General features: G+C 39.3%; 1 protein-coding gene across 1 annotated transcript in view; it reads right to left on the bottom strand.

Moving 5' to 3' along the window:
- Window positions 1-19,392, bottom strand: part of LOC118798890 (nebulette-like) — a 203,600-nt gene that overhangs the window by 170,032 nt on the left and 14,176 nt on the right. The window contains exons 2-4 of the mRNA XM_036558502.1: window positions 14,202-14,312; window positions 13,516-13,626; window positions 7,791-7,901 (exon numbers count right to left, since the gene is read on the bottom strand). Coding sequence (XP_036414395.1) covers window positions 7,791-7,901; window positions 13,516-13,626; window positions 14,202-14,312 — 333 coding nt within the window. The remainder of the gene's footprint in view (window positions 1-7,790; window positions 7,902-13,515; window positions 13,627-14,201; window positions 14,313-19,392) is intronic.

Genomic DNA, 19,392 nt, shown 5'->3' with positions numbered 1-19,392 from the left:
AACATGTAATAATATGTAATTTTTTGAAATAGCGCCCCCCAGTGGTCAAATCTTTTGAAACTCGACTGGCTGTTAGAAAGTGGCTACATATAGACACCAGTCAAGTTTCGTCATGATTGGTCAATGTTAAGCCTGTCAAAAGGCCTGCTGAATGCTTATTGGCCGATGGCGACCACAAATTTTGATGTATCCAAAAGTCCTTGAATGCACACATGTAGAATGGCCAGTGGATGCAGGTTACCAAGTTTGAGCCTGATCGGATGTACGGCTGCAGAGAAAATGCCCTGTTTTTGTTGCTCCGGCCCCCTAATTACGTACGCGCACAAAAATCGAATGGCTACCTCAGAATGGGCTACTGACATGGCCTGTGAAGTCTGAAATTTTTTGGCTGAAGGATTCTTGAGTTACAGATTTTTCAATTAATTCTGAATTAATTTGAATTTATCCAGAAGGGTTCATTTGCATATAGCAGCCATGCTGTATGGAAAACTTAAAATATTTTTGATAATTATTCACCAGGACACCCTTCTGAATTTTTAGACACCAAATGGATGAGGATTGGTCAAAAATTGTAGGACTAGTTCGCAAAAGTAGGTTTCGCATATTTCGCAGTATTGCGAAAAATCTAAGTGGGCGGAGCTAAATAATCAAAATAGCCAAAAGGTTTATTTGGACCCATAGAATCAGGAAAAAAATATGGCTTGTCTGGCAAAAATCTGGTTTAAGAGATATAGACCTAAACGCGTTGTCCTTCGCTGTAGCGCCCCCTTGTGGCCGACAGGGCTGATTTCTTGCGCCTGAGTAGCGGGAGGGACTACTACCTATTGACCAAGTTTGGTGTCTCTAGGACTTACGGTTTGGGCTGTGCGTTCCGTTTCAGGGCAGAAAAATAATAATAATAATAATAAGAAAAATCTTGACAATTTCAATAGGGTTCAATGCATTGCATGCTTGAACCCTAATAAGAAAAATCCGCACAATTCCAATAGGGTTCAATGCATTGCATGCTTGAACCCTAAATATAGCCGCGAGCGGCAATGAGCGGGTTCAAGCACGCAACAGCAGTACGGGACCTTCTGCAGGTTTAGCCCATTAGGCCTAAAAAGGCCTCAAGCTTCTGGTTTAGGCCTTTAGGCCTAAAAAGGCCTCAAGCTTTTGGTTTCGCCCATCACTATAAAAAGGCTACTATACAAGCCTTTGTATAGTAAGTCTTTGTATAGTGAAATCTTTGAATGAATAATCCAAAATAAAAGACAAGCAGTGCAATTTTTGACATAACATGTAATTAGAAAGTTGTTCATCTTAGTGGACTGAGTCACATGGCACCATTTGTTTATATGTGGACCTTGTAATAACATTGTAATAGCATTTTTATTGATTTTTCAGTGTTTTTGAGTGCTGAAGCACCCCCAAAGGCCAATCTGGACCAAACTTGGTGTGCTCCATTAGAATCTCAATTTGTATAAATACTCAAAGTTTGAACATGATCTGATCAATGACTGATGAGTTATAGCTAACCAAGCTAACAATGCCACATATGCAGGAATTTGGTGATTAATCCACATGACCCTGAGTAGAAAAGTCAAAATGTTTTTGATAATTATTTACATAGAGATGCCAAAGAATTGTTCTAGACCAACTTTGACAAGATGGGATCAAAATCCAGAGACTAGTTCGAAAAGTAGGGTTTTGAAACATTTATCTATTACAAAAAAACGATACAGATTTTTAATGAACATGTATTGGCAAAATTGTTTGTGCCACTGTATTACAATAGGCTGTAGGTGAAAATTGTAATAATATTGTAATAACATGTAATAATATGTAATTTTTTGAAATAGCGCCCCCCAGTGGTCAAATCTTTTGAAACTCGACTGGTTGTTAGAAAGTGGCTACATATAGACACCAGTCAAGTTTCGTCATGATTGGTCAATGTAAAGCCTGTCAAATGGCCTGCTGAATGCTTATTGGCCGATGGCGACCACAAATTTCAATGTATCCAAACGTCCTTAAATGCACACTTGTAGACTGGCCAGAGGATGCTGGATGCAAAGTTTGAGCTTGATTGGATGTTCAGAGGCAGAGAAAAAGCCCTGTTTTTGTTGCTCCGCCCCCTAATTACTTATACGCACAAAAATCGAATGGCTACCTCAGAATGGGCTACTGACATGGCGTGAGAAGTTTGAAATTTTTTGGCTGAAGAATTCTTGAGTTACAGATTTTTCAATTAATTCTGAATTATTTTGAATTTATCCAGAAGGGTTCATTTGCATATGGCAGCCATGTTGTATAGAAAACTTAAAATGTTTTTGATAATTATTGACCAGGACACTCTTCTGAATTTTTTGACACCAAAAACATGAGGATTGGGCAAAGATTGTAGGACTAGTTCGCAAAAAGTAGGTTTTGCACATTTTGCAGTATTGCGAAAAATCTAAGTGGGCGGAGCTAAATAATCAAAATAGCCAAAAGGTTTATTTGGACCCATAGAATCAGGAAAAAAATATGGCTTGTCAAGGCCCACTGAAATTATGTTGCTCACATATTGTCTTGACACTCGCCGTAAGTGGGACAAAGGGGTTCCATTTCTTTTATTCGCAATATGTGAGGGTGTAGGAGTCAGTGAACAGTCATTTCCAAGTAGCAGGATTCAGGCAAACATAATTTGCTAAAAGCTAAAATGAACTGAGGTTTCAGTAAAGACGCACACACATATAATGTATGTACAAATCCAGCCAAAAAAGAAATTAAAATTAAAACAATAAAATGTTCATGCAAACCTCTTTCTGCCATTTTTTTCCAAATATCTGTGCAAATATCTTGCCAAAATTGAAAATGAAATACCTACATTTGCAATTTAACTTTTCACATAAGCATGAGTCACTTGCGACAAAAATAAAATACATTTAAAACAGGTATTTGTCATTTCATTTTAGTCATTATATCGGTATTTTATGGCCATATCTGAAATGGAAAAGCTACAGAGAAACGAAATTCCAAGCTTCACTTTGGCTTTGCTTTTTCGTCATGAACTGCATGTCAAAACTAAAATCAAAATGCAATTTTAAGGTTCTTATTTCTTTTTCATAGCATGGCATTCATAGCATTCATAGGCTGCGTTTCTGACAAAATGAAAGTGACAAATGGATAAATCAACAGCAAAGTCACAGTTTGCGATTCAGTTTTCGGCATGAACGCATTTTAAGTGTCAATCAAATGGCAAATGCAAATGAACACATGCGCCACCTGCTGGAGATTTACTTTTCATTTCCCACTTTGCTTTTTTGTTTTCAAGTTAACCAACATGCAAATATATGTTAATTAACACTAGGCGGGGCTACGGTGTACATTTTTAGGACATGCTCAGACCTCAGCGTGAGAACAACTACTGTCATGTCTCAGATCTGGTGTAACTGAACATCAGACTAAACTTCATCAGACCAAACGGCCTCAGAAAAAAGGTATCAGACCAAACGCAAGCTTGGTTGAGCATATACTGGGTCATATAACTTAAACTATTGTGTATTATAGATATAAATGCCAGTGTAACATTTGCAAAGTGTTGTGAGGGTAAATGAAATCAGGTATGGCTCACCTCTCTCCACACAAACCGCTACAACAAACCAGAGGGTGCGTTGTCAGCTGTTGTCAGCTGCGTGGGTCTCCACCACTTCTGATGAATGAGGCAATTTTGTGTGACTGTGTTTGATCTGATACCTTTTTTCTGAGGGTGTTTGGTCTGACGGCATTTGGTCATCAGACACCAGATCTTAGACAAGACGATGGTTATCCTGAGGCTGAGGTCTGAGGATGTCCTAGAATGTACATCGTAGGCCCACCTAGTGTTAATTAACATATATTTACATGTTGGTCAACTTGAAAATGAAAAAGCAAAGTGGGAAATGAAAAGTAAATCTCCAGCAGATGGTGCCTATGTTTACATTTGCCTTTTTATTCTGACACTTAAACGTCCACGCCGAAAACTTGATCGCAAACTGTCACTATGCTGTTGATTTATCCATTTTGTATTTTCATTTTTCAGATATGCAGGCTATTGTTATGAAAAAGAAATCAGAACGTAAACACTGTATTTTGATTTTAGTTTTGACAAGTATAATGCATTTCATGAAGAAAATGCAAAGCCAAAGTGAAGCTTGGATTTTCTTTTCTCTATTAGCTTTTCCATTTTACAACCCCATTTCCAAAAAACTCTGGACGCTGTGCAAAATGTAAAAACAAACAAAATTCAATGATGTGCAAATCATTTAAACCCTATATTTCATTTAAAAATAATACAAAGACAACAAATCAAATGTTGAAATAGAACTTTTATTGTTTTTTGAAAAATATATGCCCATTTTGAATTTGATGCCAACAACACATTCCAAAACAGTTGGGACGGGGACGTTTCCCACTATGCTGCATCACCTCTTCTTTTAACAACACTCTGTAAGCGTTTGGGACTTGTGGAAACCGACTGCTGTAGTTTTAGAAGTTTTCACATTTTAGCTTAACATAGGATTTCAGCTGCTGAGCAGTTCAGGGTCTCCTTTGTCGTATTTTTCATTTTATAATGTTCCAAAAGTTATTAGTGGGTGACAGGTCTGGACTGCAGGCAGAACTCTTTTAATACGGAGCCATGCTGTTGTAATACATGCAGAATGTGGTTTGGCATTGTCTTGCTGAAATAATCAAGGCCTTCCCTGAAAAAGATGTCATCTGGATGGCAGTATATTTTGCCAAAACATGTATATATTGTTCAGCATTAATGGTGCCTTCACAGATGTGCACGTCACCTTTGCTATGTGCACTCATGCACCCCTATACCATCGTGAATACTGGCTTTTGAGCTGTGCACTGATAACAAGCGGAGTGGTCACTGGTCTCCGGAGGACACTATGTCCATGATTTCTAAAAAGAATATCAAATGTTGATTTGTCTGACCACAGAACACTTTTCCACTTCACCTCAGTCCATTTTAAATGAGCTTGGACCCAGAGAAGGTGGCAGCATTTTTGGATTCTGTTTCTGTACAGTTTCTTCTTTGCATTTAAGAGTTTTAATTAGAATTTGTGGATGCAGCGCCAAACTGTTTTCATAGACAGTGGTTTTCAGAAGTGTTTGAGCCCATGTAGTGATTTCCACTACAGAATCATGTTTGTTTTTAATGCAGTGCTGTCTGAGGGCCCAAAGATCATGGCCAGCAAATACCGTTTTTTGGCCTTGTCCCTTGCATACAGAGTTTTTTCCAGATTCTCTAAATCTTTTAATGTTATTAAGTACCGTAGATGATGAAAAGCAGAAGTCTTTTGCTATTTTATGTTAAGAAAAAATATTCTTGAATTGCTGTGCTATTTGATCATGCAGTCTTACACAGAGTGGTGAATCTCTCGCCCTCTTTATTTCTGAAGGAGTCAGTCTCTCTGGGGTGTTCTTTTTATACCCAATCATGTTACTGACCTGTTGCCAATTAACCACCAGGTGTGTTTTTAAGCATTAAACAACTTTACCAGCCTTTTGATGCCCCTATCCCAACTTTTTTTAAATGTGTTGTTGGCATCAATTACAAAATGGGCATAAAAAAGAAACAATTTCTCAGTTTCAACATTTGATATGTAGTCTTTGAAGCATTTTTAATTAAATATAGGGTTTAAATGATTTGCACATCATAGCATTTAGTTTTTAATTTACATTTTTCACAGTGTCTCAACTTTTTTGGAAATGGGGTTGTAGATATGGCCATGAAATACCAGAATAATGACTAAAATGAAATGACAAATAGCCATTTTAAAAACATCTGAAAATGTTTAGATTTTTGCCTGTATCGGGGTCTACACTGCAGGCTAAGTTCTTTGGTCCTTATGAAACTGAATCAAAGCAATTGCCTTTGTTTTCTGGTGTTCCAACCCAGACTTCTGCTTTGCATTATGGCACTGATGTTGGTAATCATGTTCTAATCAAACAGAACACTTTTCATTAATCTCACTAAAAAGTGTTGAATGCATAAAGTTGAGTATTTACTGGAAAATGGTTTTGCTGTACCCAGTGTGAGTTTATGGGGATCTTCCTGTATATTGGTGCCAAAGATCGAAGGGAGTTTGTGCTTCTGTACTGATTATAGGAAAGTTAATTCAGTTACTAAACCTGATATATTTTCATTTCCCAAGATGGAAGATTGCATTAACAAGGTGGACTCTTGCATTAACAAGGTGGCCTGATTACTTTAAGAGTATTGGAAAGTCTAGATACCCGATAAATTTCTACAATATATGATGTGTAGTCCCTGGTGTGAAAAATTGTTAGGCTTATTTTGATGATGTGACTGTTTACTCAGCTACTCGGGCCAGCCATTTACAAACTCTTTCTAAAGTGATCATCTACAAGCCACATCACTTACCTTGAACTTAGCAAAATGCGAACATTGCAAAAGCTGTGATCATTATCTAGGTTGAGCAGTATCTAGGTCAAAGTCAAATGTGTCCTGTGAGTGCCAAGATCTCTGGTATCTTGGAGCTTTTTGCACCTACAACCCGGCACAAGTCAAGACGACTTCTAAAGATGACAGGATACTATCTAACAGAGCTTTTCTAGCCTTTTACTGTTCACCAGTCCTTGCTGCACCTAATTTCGATCTACTCTATAAGTTAGAAGTGTATGTGAGAGGAACATGTGCTAGTGCTGTGCACTGCAGGAAGAGTGGAATGGAATCGAACACACATTTGTTTTTCTCTAAAATAAATTAAAATCAGCTGAACTACAGCACAACTGAAAGAGACACTAGCTTTATTAGCTGAATGTCTACAGGAGTCGAGTCCTTGAAGCTCCTCTTCCTTCCTCTCAACACTTCCACCAGTCAGACTGAGAGAGAGTTTGCTATGGAGTAGTTCTGGCCTTCTCTCTGTGTATTAACTTAGTTGTGCTATCTGTGATACCCTCTATCCAACTCTATCTAGTCATGATGATATATTGAGTCCTTGTGCTTGAGTAACAAACGTCTGGAAGCTGTTGGGGTGTACACTATTTCTTTTTGGGACTTTGTTTACATTAGGGAGCTAGGGCATGTTTGTGTATTCTTTTCTTTTTTTCTGCAGAAATGGTAAGGTTGGGGTGGAAGTGGGGGGCATTGTTTTGTTGCAATCTACCTAGACGTAACAATATTGTAAAATTATAACCATTATAAGCGCAGCTAGCCACTGTAGGGGATAAGGCTACTTTTTCCTTTTCAACAGACAAGGAGGCAGGGTGGCACTGTGTGCAGGTTCCTGTGGTTAAATAGTTTGTTTGCTGTATTGGGCTATTCGTACACCTGAAGCCAAGTGTGGCTACTGAGTGGCAATTAAATTAATATGAATGGGCTTAATTACATTTTGAGTCTTTTGTTCTTATGTTAAGGCTCACAGTGTCTACGTCATGACAAAACAGAGTACAAAATAAAGAAGTACATGATAAATCCAGAGGCACTTACTACTTACTAAGACAAACCATCTCAGAAATAACCCTATAAAACTTATAAATAAAATAAATCTGCTCCTAAATCAATTTTAGGTTAATGGTCTATGGACCATTTCTAATAGTAAAAAGTGGTTACCATATCTTTTTTTGAAGTTTTGTAAAGTATTAAATAGTGTTAATACTTTATAACAATTAAGATAATGTTAATACATTAATACTCCTATCATGGATCAAGAAATTATTCATCATTAATCATTAAATTAAGTAATCTTTTATAAAACTATATCTATTATATATAAATTTAAATGTTTCCATTGTAAGTGCCCAAAATTTCTTACCTTACTCTGTAGTTCAGATACTGCTTTAACAAACTGAGTCTCAGTGGTCTCTGGCAGCTGAGAGTAGATACTAGAGGAAAGAATCTTCTTCCCGTTCTCTTTATACTTGATCTAAGGAAAATAAAACAAAAACAACAAAAATACTCAAAACAGAGAGATGAATAGAGTGATAAACAGAACAATCTGCAGTAAAAGCATGTATTCTGTATTCAAATAGCCTTACAGCAATAAAGCAATAAATTGTGCGGCAGTAACATGCAACTGCTGCACTATTTAAGGTGGAATCAAATAAGAGGCTAACTTTAGCTTCTTACTCAGAGGTGGATCCAGGGAGTCACTTGTGAGTCAGGCATACAACTAATATCAAGTGTACTTTCAGGCTCATATGGCCGAGGCTAATTTGTGCAGAAAAATCTGGTCCACAAATTCGTAATCAGACATTGTATTGATTTTCTGAGTACAATCACTTAGCTTCTCTATCTGCGTTACCCTAGGGCGCATCTGTATTGTGAATTCCCTCAGCTTTTGGTAGTCTTGTGCAGAATCATACCAAATTGTGCTCAGGAAAGAAGTGATTCCAGCTATCCTAAATGGCTGACCCTTCTTTTAGCTGCACAGGTTTTGTTTTTATAGTTCATAGTAAGTCATACTATGCACTAAACCACATCGACTTGTCTACACAATCTGAATTAAGACCTGGATGCAGTTTCAGCAGGTTGAGGGAAATTTTGGGCAATATTTGTGGAAACTGTTTGGGAGACTATGGACTATGTTTGTTAGCCATATTAGCCTCGTAGCTCCGGTTCTAACTAAAGAAAAAATTTTGGCATCAAACAACTGATCAACTGCATCTGGTTTAAGTGGTAAATCTTGTAAGCTGTTCCTCTAAAAGTAAACAGGCTGTTTTTGGTGCTGTGCCTTTAAGACTGAAACATGTAAATAAGCTCTGTTCTGATTGTCCTGTATTGTGCCTATTCCAGCAATCTGGGCTGAAACGCACTTATAAATTCAGTGTCAATGGGCATGGCTAAACTTTTATAGGCTAAACTAGGTGGATATACAGTACGTAAATGTGCTGATTGTTGTAACATCACAGATACAGTGAATTCATAATGGGCTGTTTTTGCAGTTTTGTTTCCATATTTCCAAGGACTTTAGGAAGTGGGGAGTGAATGGTATATTTTGAAACTTTACCAATGTTTACATATTGCAACAATCTGAGAATTAAGAAAGTGAGAAAAAATTTGTTTTCCATCATATGGGCCCTTTAATACTAAAAAGCATGTAAGCTAAATGCTGTACTGAATGCAGCTGTAGCAGACTGTTAGGATTTTTTTTGTTGATCTGCTGCGTCTGTGCTGGTCTGTGCTGAGTTACCATTCAAAGCATGTGTCACGTTAGATGTTGACACTTCTAATGTTTTTTTTTTCAGCAAAAGTGCCATTTTTGACCATTTTAGACAATCAAAATCTTGGTGCATCCCTAACATATATATATATATATATATATAAAATGAAACAAAACCTATTTTTACTCCCCTTCCGGCGCCGCTCAATAGCGTCTTTTTGCCGACTTTCTTTCTTTTCTGGATATTGAGGCATGGCCTAAAGTTGCTACACAACTTTTTAAAACTTTTACTGAATTTTCAATGGATCATTTAACGGAACTTTCAGACTATAACTGCACCGCGCGCCCTCGCTTTGTCTACACAAGGAATCAGCTGATCGCGCTGTGGAAGCCGGCGCCTTTGTTTACATTGCAGCGGCCGGTGATTCCAGCCGAGCTGATATGTCCTTACCGGGGCCGCAGAGCGGGAGAGAAACAGCGGGAAAAGAAGCGGAGATACAAACCAAATCTTCCTGCAATAATTATGGGGAACGTACGGTCACTCGCTAACAAAATGGAACTGTCTGCTCTAACATGGACACAATGGGAATACCAGGAATGCAGCATTTTGTGCTTCACAGAGTCATGACTGAGCCCGTGCGTACCTGACTCTCATGTTCATCTGAATGGTTGTACTACTGTGAGGATGGACAGAGACCACAAACAAACTGGTAAGAAGAAGGGAGGAGGGCTGGCTGTGTTCGTGAATAACAGACGGTGTGTTGTAGCTATGCGTCCGTACTATCTCCCTCACAAGTTTTCTCACGCCATTCTTTGTGCTGTGTACATTCCACCTTCTGCTAATGCGGATGCCGCGTGTGACATCATCCACTCAACCATTGCGAGGGTGCAAAACGAGAGCCCTAGTGCATTCATTGCAGTGTCTGGAGATTTCGATCATGTTACCCTCTCATCATGTCTGCCCACTTTCAGCCAGTTTGTGGACTGCAAGATGAGAGAGAACAAGACTTTGGAACTGCTGTATGCCAATGTCAAAGAAGCATATAAATCCACAGCTCTCCCCCCACTGGGTCGTTCAGGCCATAACCTGGTTCACCTCAACTCATGGTATAAACCCCTGGTTCAGAGACAGGCAGTGACCACAAGGACAGTGAGGAAGTGGTCACCTGAGGCTGTAGAATCACTGAGGGGCTGTCTTGAGGCCACACACTGGGATGTCCTGTGTGAACCACATGGTGAGGACATTGATGCAATAACATCACGCATCATGCATCACTGACTACATCAACGTCTGTGTGTTGTACCCTCCAGGACTGTCCAACGCTTTCCGAACAACAAACCCTGGGTCACCAGTGACTTAAAGTCTCTGCTGAACCAGAAGAAAAGAGCAATGGACACCTCTCACCCACCCCCCACAACTGGAATGTCCTGCGATGATACATTAATATTATAATCAGGAGAAGACTGACTTGAAAAAAATCAAGCAGAGCAAAGCAGTGGGTCCTGATGGCATTGAACCTAGGGTGCTGAAACTGTGTGCAGAGCAGCTGTGTGGAATTCTTCAGCACATCTTTAATCTGAGCTGCAGCCTGAAGAGAGTCCCAGTTATGTGGAAAACCTTGTGTGGTTCCTGTCCCCAAGAAAAGGCAACCGACAGCACTGAATAATTATTGCCCGGTTGCACTGACATCCCACTTAATGAAGACACTCGAGAGGCTGATGCTAACTCATCTGAGACCTCTGGTCAGAACAGCTCTTGACCCTCTGCAGTTCGCATACCAGGATGGCATTGGAGTAGATGATGCAGTTATCTACCTGCTGGACAGAACGTACTCTCACCTGGACACATCAGGCAGCACTGTGAGGATCATGTTCTTCGATTTCTCCAGTGCATTCAACACCATACAGCCTGTGCTGTTAGGGGAGAAGCTACGGCTGATGCAGGTGGATGAATCCATCATTTCATGGATAATGGACTATCTGACTGGACGATCCCAGTATGTGCGACTGCAGAGCTGTGCCTCAGACATGGCTGTGTGCAGTGTTGGGGCACCCCAGGGGACTGTGTTAGCTCCATTCCTGATCAATCTGTACACCTCTGACTTCAGGTACAACACAGAGTCGTGTCATCTGCAGAAATTCTCAGATGACACAGCCATTGTGGGGTGCATGAGGAATGGACAGGAGGAGGAATACAGGAAGCTGGTGAAGGACTTCGTTGTTGACTGGTGTAAGCTGAACCAGCTGCAGCTAAACATCAGTAAGACTAAGGAGACGGTGCTGGACTTTAGGAAGTCCAAACCTGCCTTGTCACCAGTCACCATTGATGGAGTTGATGTGAAGGTGGTTGGGACCTACAAATATCTGGGTGTGCACTTGGACAACAAGCTGGACTGGAGCTGTAACACTCGCGCAGTACACAAGAGAGGCCAAAGCCGTCTCTACTTCCTGAGGAGGCTGAGGTCTTTTGGTGTGTGCACTAAGCTCCTGTGGACATCTACCAGTCTGTTCTAGCGAGTGCTTTATTCTATGCTGTTGTGTGCTGGGGCAGCAGCATTAACAAAAGTGCTCTGAACAAAATAAACAAACTTATCAGGAAGGCTGGCTCTGTTGTAGGAGTCAAGCTGGACTCTTTGAAGGTTGTGGCAGAACAGAGGGCGCTCAACAAGCTATTAGCCATATTGGATAACACCTCACACCCTCTGCATGTTACACTGTATAAACAGAGAAGCACATTCAGTGGCCGACTGTTACAGCTACGCTGTGTTAAAGAGCGCCATGTGAGATCTTTCTTACCCTCTGCTATAAGGCTCTACAACGAGTCTCCTTACTGCAGAGATGGTACTGATCTGTTGTCTGAACTGTGCTAAACCACATCACTATATCACCTCTCCTGTTAATACACACTGTGCAATATATCATAACTACTACTGTAATGACACTTTCACTATGCACTTTACACTGTAATATTGATGCAACTCAGAGTTGGTTATGTCTATAATATGTGCTTTTAGTTTACCTCATACCACTCAGTGCCTGCTGTCATGTAAATACAACAAATCTGTCCCATATGCCATGTAAGTATGCAAATAGATATACTTTTATTTTATTTCTCTTGTACTTTAACTTATGTCTAAATTTATTTCTATTTTTCTGCATAGTATTCTGCATATGTAAGTTTATGTGCAGTTGTATGTCTGGCTACTGAAACACTGCAATTTCCCTTCGGGATCAACAAAGATCTATCTATCTAACTACCTACCTACCTACCCACCTACCCACCTACATACCCACCCACCTATGTAAAAAAAACTATACAGACAGAAAAACGTAACTTTGAATTTAAGGTACTATAATAAGAGGCTGGAATTTTCAAATTATGAAAAAATGAGATACAAAGCTTTCTTAGAACAGTCATGAGTGGCAGTGGTGTTAGTGGATGTTGTGCTGATAAGAGTGGATCAGACACTCTTACAGTGGTGTGTGTGTGTATATTGTTAAATATTATTTTACTTTATTTTATTCTTTATTGTAACATCTCAAACCTTTTTCCTGTTTTTTCCCTTGCCTTTTTGTATTAATCTCATTTGCATTTTGTATGTCTCTCTTGGGTGATGTGTGGGGGCTGTGGAGAGCAGTGCTTTGTCATTTAACGACCTCCAATGGTTAGCCTATCTCACATCTGGTTATCTATAGCTCCTCAATCTAGCAATGCCATTTGCTGATGGTGATATCTCGGAGACATCCTGGTTCCTAGGGTGGGCCTCAACACCTCTATTTTAATTACAAAGGTAGAGGCTGTTGTCCATTCCGTAGGGGGTTCCGGGGGTTCGTTGAGACAAAGAGACAACTGAGAGTGTGGTTTACATTTCGTGACTATAAGTTTATCAGTGTGTAAGCTTCATTAGACTTGTTTGGTTGAGAAGACGCACGTTCATTAAACTTCATTTTCCTCAAGTCTCCACTCCTGTTTGCTTCAAAAACCAACGCTTGCCAGCAGAAGTCAACAGTATGTATATGTATACACACACACACAAACCACTGTAAGAGTGTCTGATCCACTCTTGCCAGCACAACATCCACTAACACCACTGCCACATCGGTGTCACTGAAGTGCTGAGAATGATCCACCACGCAAATAATACCTGCTCTGTGGTGGTTCTTTGGGGGCCCTGAACATTGAATATTAGGGTGAAAGGGTGCTGACTTATTATAGAGAACAACAGATGGACTACATTATGAAATTGTAGAACTACAAAGTGTACCTATCTGGCAAATGGACCTGAAAAAATATACAAAGAGAGTAGATGCAAGGTAGGTGTCCTTAATGGCCAGGGAGTGTAAATTTAGAATTTTTAGTATGTTGCTATATCCTTACGTCACTTTGAAGCATGGACATTTCTTTGGCGTGCTGAGTCTCAAGAGTCTCAGGTAGTAGAGAGTAGAGAGAGGTGGTTGTACCCTTTTTCCCTGCTTCCTTGTACTTTACCTAAATAATACACAAATACACATGAACACAAGGTGCCTCATTATTGTAAAGATAATGACACAAACCAGAAATATGTGTATGGCTGTGTGCCAAATAACTGTAATTTCTTTTTTTGATTTAATTTTCTCCCTAAATACAGTGTCAAACAGTAAATGTATGACAAAGCTGGATTCTGACTCCCACAGTGTTCAGGCTCTAAGGCTCCCTGCTCCCACTGGAGACACTCCCACCAGGCATGTTCATTTGTTCGTTGGTCATTTCTTTGCTCGTTTGTTTGTTCATTCCTTCTTTCCTTCTCTTCATCCAGCCATGTTTATGATACTCAATTTTTTTGCGATTCTGAGGAAATTGCTGCTGTAACTGTAGCTGTTTAGATTTATGCAACTCACAAGTGTGCCCTTCAGAATAAACTAAGATTTACCGTCAACATTACAGAATGCATTTATATTTTCGGTCTACTGAAATGTTTAGGATGTTTTTAAGAATGGCACCCACTGCTACAGAAAATATGTATGGAATGAAAAATGTGTGTTTACGCATGCAAGCATGTGTAAGAGAGAGTTATTCACACTCACATCACTATGAAGCTGACGGACATCTTTAGCATGCCGGGTCTCCAACGTCTCTGGCATCAGAGAATAGTGGCTGCTGGAAATTTCATTCTTTTCCTCCTGTTTATACTTGGTCTGTAACACAAAAATTTAATTTGAGATGGATGTTCAAAGAAAATAGCCTTCCCCTTTGTTGTTTTCCCCTTTTCATGGCATGACTATGAAGGGAAGGGAAGATAAAGGGTAACACTGGTAACATTGACCTTCGCCTAGCACAGGGGTGTCCAGTCCTATCTTCAAAGGGCAAAACCATAGGTAAATTCTACTTTTCATAAGTTCAGAACGGTTAAGCTACAGACATGAAACACATATCAGACCATTCAGCAGACCCGCCCCTAACTAGTTAGCACAACGTCATCAAGCCGTGACAGCAGCATCCGTGAGTAATACGGCTCAGAAAATCACCCAAAATCCTGATATTATTGCTCTGCTTTTTGGCCTTCGCATTCCAACAAAGGGTTAAAACAGCGACGTGATTCACACATCAGATCACATCAGACTTTGCCCTCACAATCCAGAGTGATTTCATCCACCTGTGGCCATCCATCAGCCAGCAATCCAGCTCTAAATCACCCAAAATCCACTTGCTACTGTTATATTACATCTCTGCTTTTAGCCATCACATTGTAAACAAAGGGTTAAAAATAACGACATGATTTACATAACAGATCACTCAGAAGAACCTGCCATCACTAGCCAGAGTGAGAGAAACCAGCTCTAACATCCCACAACCCAGAAATACAACTCCAAACACCTCCACTGTAAAACCTCTCTGCTTTAGCCCTTATATGGCAACAAAAGGGTTAAAACAGCAACGCAATTCACACATCATGTTGACCATCAGGACTTACCCTGTGCGTCCAGAGTGATTACTGACTGGATCTTAGTGAAGATCCAGTCAGTAATCCAATTTAGAAAACCACCGTTCAGATCCTGCATTAACGTCCGTTTAAATGTCCATGGAAAAAGTCCTCTGATTGACTTAGACTCTGAGTTAAGTGCTGATAATAAGAAATGTACTGCTAAATACGTGTAAGAAACGACTCAAATGCAGTCACATGAAACGCTAGCCATGCGGTCGACGCCTATGTCTGAGCTGAGGGAGTGGGGGAGGGGTGGAACAAAATGAAAAAGGCGACAAAACTGCAGTGTCCCAAAGTGCACTTTCCCGCTTTCCCTCAAAATCAGGCCCTGAAACACATTTTAACAGACAAATAACATTAAATATGACAAACATGTATGTATGTATACACATATATATAAAACCGAAAGCAGACCGACCGCCCAGACCTTTGGTGGTGTGCTTTCACAGATACAGGGAGAAAGAGAAGGTGCTTAGATGGGCGAGAGAACACAGTCTAACCTATACAGGAAACAAGCTGAGAGTCTACCCTGACCTGAGTGTTGTTTTATCGAGAAAATGAGCAGCCTACAAAGACATAAAACGCATGCTATTCAAGAAAGGCGTTCGTTTTCAGCTTCTGTACCCAGTTCGACAGCGAATAAACTACAACAACGAGACTCTCACCTTTGGCAGCCCAGAGGAAACTTTGAAATTCTATCATAAGCGGATCTCTCCAGGACAGTAAGAACATTTTATCGTTTAATCAGAGAGATTGCTGATTCACACAGGTATAATCTGAGTCCACTGGAACATTGACTTAACTTTGCAACGTGTAATATGAGTACATGTTTGGAGTTGTTTAGAGTGACACGGAAGGCACCTGGTTCGCCTTGTAGCCGTGCTATTTGAGTTGGACAGTTTTCTTGTTGATGCAAATTTTGCAAAGTTTGTAAATAAGTTGGGTGTTATAGACGTCAAGATTTGTTATCTTTTCAATGGCCTCCTCCGCTGTGAATTGTTTGGTGTGTAAAAAAATATTGGAAGTCTTGGAGTATAGTTAGGTGACACATAGCCTGCAGTTGACCAAACAGTAGGAGGTTAGCACAGGCAATGGTTAATTTTGTTAAATTGTTCTCTTCTAATTATTTTTTCATTTGGTTTGGAGTTAGGTCTTATATGTTACTTCATGGTCAGGACAATGCTAATTATGTGAACTCTTCTTTGCAGCCTTACATGTTCTTAGGGTCGATGAATCATTTTTGTTTATATGTTAGTAAGTACATATGGCAGAGTAAATACTGAGACAAAGTCAGAAGGGGGCGCTATTCGCTTAGTTAGCTGGAATGTTAAGAGCTTAAATTGACCTCTTGAAAGAGCCAGGATATCAATTGGCCAAATTTTTCATTCCAATTTCAATGCAAGAAACTGAGGTACTGCTATTCTGTTTCACAAAAAGGTACTTTTTTTTCTGCCCAAAACACTGTCTCTGATCCTCAGGGGAGATTTATTATAGTGGCTGGTTTGCTTTTCCATACTCCAGTACTCCTATAAAGGAGGTGACCCAAACTGTGTTGAACCCTGTGTTGGACCGCTGTAATTCTAAAACATTTAACATCTCAAAATTTGCATAAACTTTCTCATCGTTTTTGTCTCAAATTGGCTGCACTGACCTTTGGCGTTTCTTTTATCCAGATAAAAGGGCTTTTTCTTTTTTTTCCCCACATGTCCACCATGCTTACTCCAGAACAGATTACTTTTTTGTTGACAAAACTCTTATTTCCTTTATTAATAGCATAGAATATCAAGCCATAGTAGAATCCGATCACGCTCCTGTTTCCTTTGATTTAATGTTCCCCTCACATCATAAGACACAACCTCCATGGAGACTGAATACCATGTTACTATCAGACCAAAACTTCTGCTCATCAGTGTCAACTGCTATTTTAAAATTTATACATTTTATCCTAGAAAATAAAACTGAATCAATCTCTCCTTCAGTTTTATAGGAGACTTTGAAAGTAGTGATTAGAGGAGAAATTATTGCCTATTCTGCACTGCTTAAAAAAAAACCAAAATATTACAACAACAATTAATGATATATCTAAGGTAGATCAGCAATATTCAACGTTCTTCCCCACATTTATACAAAGAAAAGATAAAACATCAATCACAGTATAATCTGCTGTCTACTGATAAAGCAAAACAAGCCCTTCTTAAATTGTGTAGATATGTATATATGAAAATGGAAAGAAAGCAAGCCAACTTTTAGCATGACAAATTAAAAATAGAGCAGCTGCTCAGCTTATACCACAGATTCGCACTACGAATGGTAACCTCACAAATGACCCTATACAGATAAATAGTGCCTTCAAAGAATATTATAAGAACTTTACTCCTCAGAAGCTTCAAATGATTATTCAGAAATGACTAAATTCTTGGAAGGACTGGATGTTCCTAAGCTCGATTTTGCACTTCAAACACAGTTAGATGAATCAATACAAATTGAGGAAATACTAGATTCAATTTCTAAAATGCAAAGTAGTAAGGCCCCAGGTCTGGATGGTTATCCCATAGAGTTTTACAAAACATTCTCCAATCAGTTAGCACCTCTTCTCTTACAGTTGTATAACCACGCCTTGGAATCAGGTTGCTTACCACAAACTTTGACAGAAGCCACTATAACACTCCTTTTAAAGCCTGGAAAGGATCCAAATGAGTGTAGTTCTCACAGACCCATTTCTTTATTGAATGTAGATTTGAAGATTCTTGCAAAGCTACTTGCTGCCAGGTTACAAAAGGTAATTCTCAAATTAATCTCAGCAGATCAGACAGGATTTATGCATGGTCGTTATTTGTTTTCGAATATTCGTAGGCTCCTTAGCATCATACATTCGCCTTCTCCGTCAGAATCGCCAGAGGTTGTTATATCGCTTGACGCAGAAAAAGCATTTGATAGTGTGGAATGGGAATATATGTTTGCAGTACTGAAATGGTTTGGTTTGGGCCCTAAATTTATATCTTGGATTTGTTTGTTATACACCTCCTAAAGTCTCTGTATTCACTGTGTTTTTATTTCAGTGTCTTCCAGTATTCCTGAATAAGGCTTTTTTCCGCACAATGGATAGTGTTATACTGTCATTTGTGTGGCAAGATTACAATGACAAAGGAAAGAAGGTGGTTTGGCTCTTCCTAACTTTATGCAATACTATTGGACAGCTAATGTGCAGAAGGTAGTACTTTAATATCAATCCCCACAGTTAAATTGGTGTAGTTGGGAAGCCGATGCTTGTACTTCATCCTCACTTTCAGCCCTAATAACAGCTAATTTACCTCTACCCGCTTTGACTTGTGCAACTTGCCCTGTTGTTAGATCCACTTTAAAGATATGGTCCCAATTTCGGTGGCATTTTGGCCTCACTGAATTTTCTAATCTTGGTCCTATTTGTAAAAATCATTTGTTTATTCGTGCTACTATGGATCGGGTCTTTAATGATTGGCATAAAAAGGGCATCAGTAGATTTACAGATCTATACATTAATGGAGTCTGCTTCTTTTTCTGATCTTTCCGTCAAGTTTCAATTATCACCTTCTTTGTTTTACAGATATCTTCAAATTCTGAATTTTATGCATAATCAGTGCTCTTTTTTCCTTCCCTGCCACCAGAAACTCCCCTGGAATATATTCTTGAATTACCCATGATAAATAAATGTTCAATTTCAAGAATTTATAATACAATTGATCCCCAACATAATACTCGTTTAAAGAAAATTCACAATTTTCACAAATACCAGAAACTTTGACCATATCAGCCCAGGTTTATCAAACCTACACTGGTTGCCAGTTAAATTTTGCATTGATTACAAAATTCTTTTACTGAAAAAAAAGCTCTAAATGGCCTCGCCCCTCAGTACTTGAGTGAACTATTATTATTATACATTATTATGAACCATCACGCCTATTTAGATCATAAGGTGCTGGCTTACTCTTAGTACCTAGAATTAATAAAGTTACATCAGGGGGTAAAGCCTTCTCATACAAAGCCCCCCAGCTTTGGAATAATCTTCCAGTCAGTGTTTGGTACTCAAACACAGCCTCAGTCTTTAAGTCTAGGCTAAAAACTACTGCATCTGGAAACCCAACTGTCTGTGATTGACGTCCTTCATAAAGACATACAAGACTTAAAAACAAGTTTAGAATTCAGCTTTGAACAGATTAAGGACCTTCAACATGACATAAACAATATGAAGTTTACTGATAACTCATTAACGACGGAGCTGGACAAAATAAATAAAGAAAACGAAACACTGAGAG

This window comes from Colossoma macropomum, unplaced genomic scaffold, assembly GCF_904425465.1.
Source record: "Colossoma macropomum unplaced genomic scaffold, Colossoma_macropomum, whole genome shotgun sequence".
Lineage (NCBI taxonomy): Eukaryota > Metazoa > Chordata > Actinopteri > Characiformes > Serrasalmidae > Colossoma > Colossoma macropomum.
Note: the sequence above shows the minus strand (reverse complement) of the source record. Positions and strands in the feature narration are given on the sequence as shown.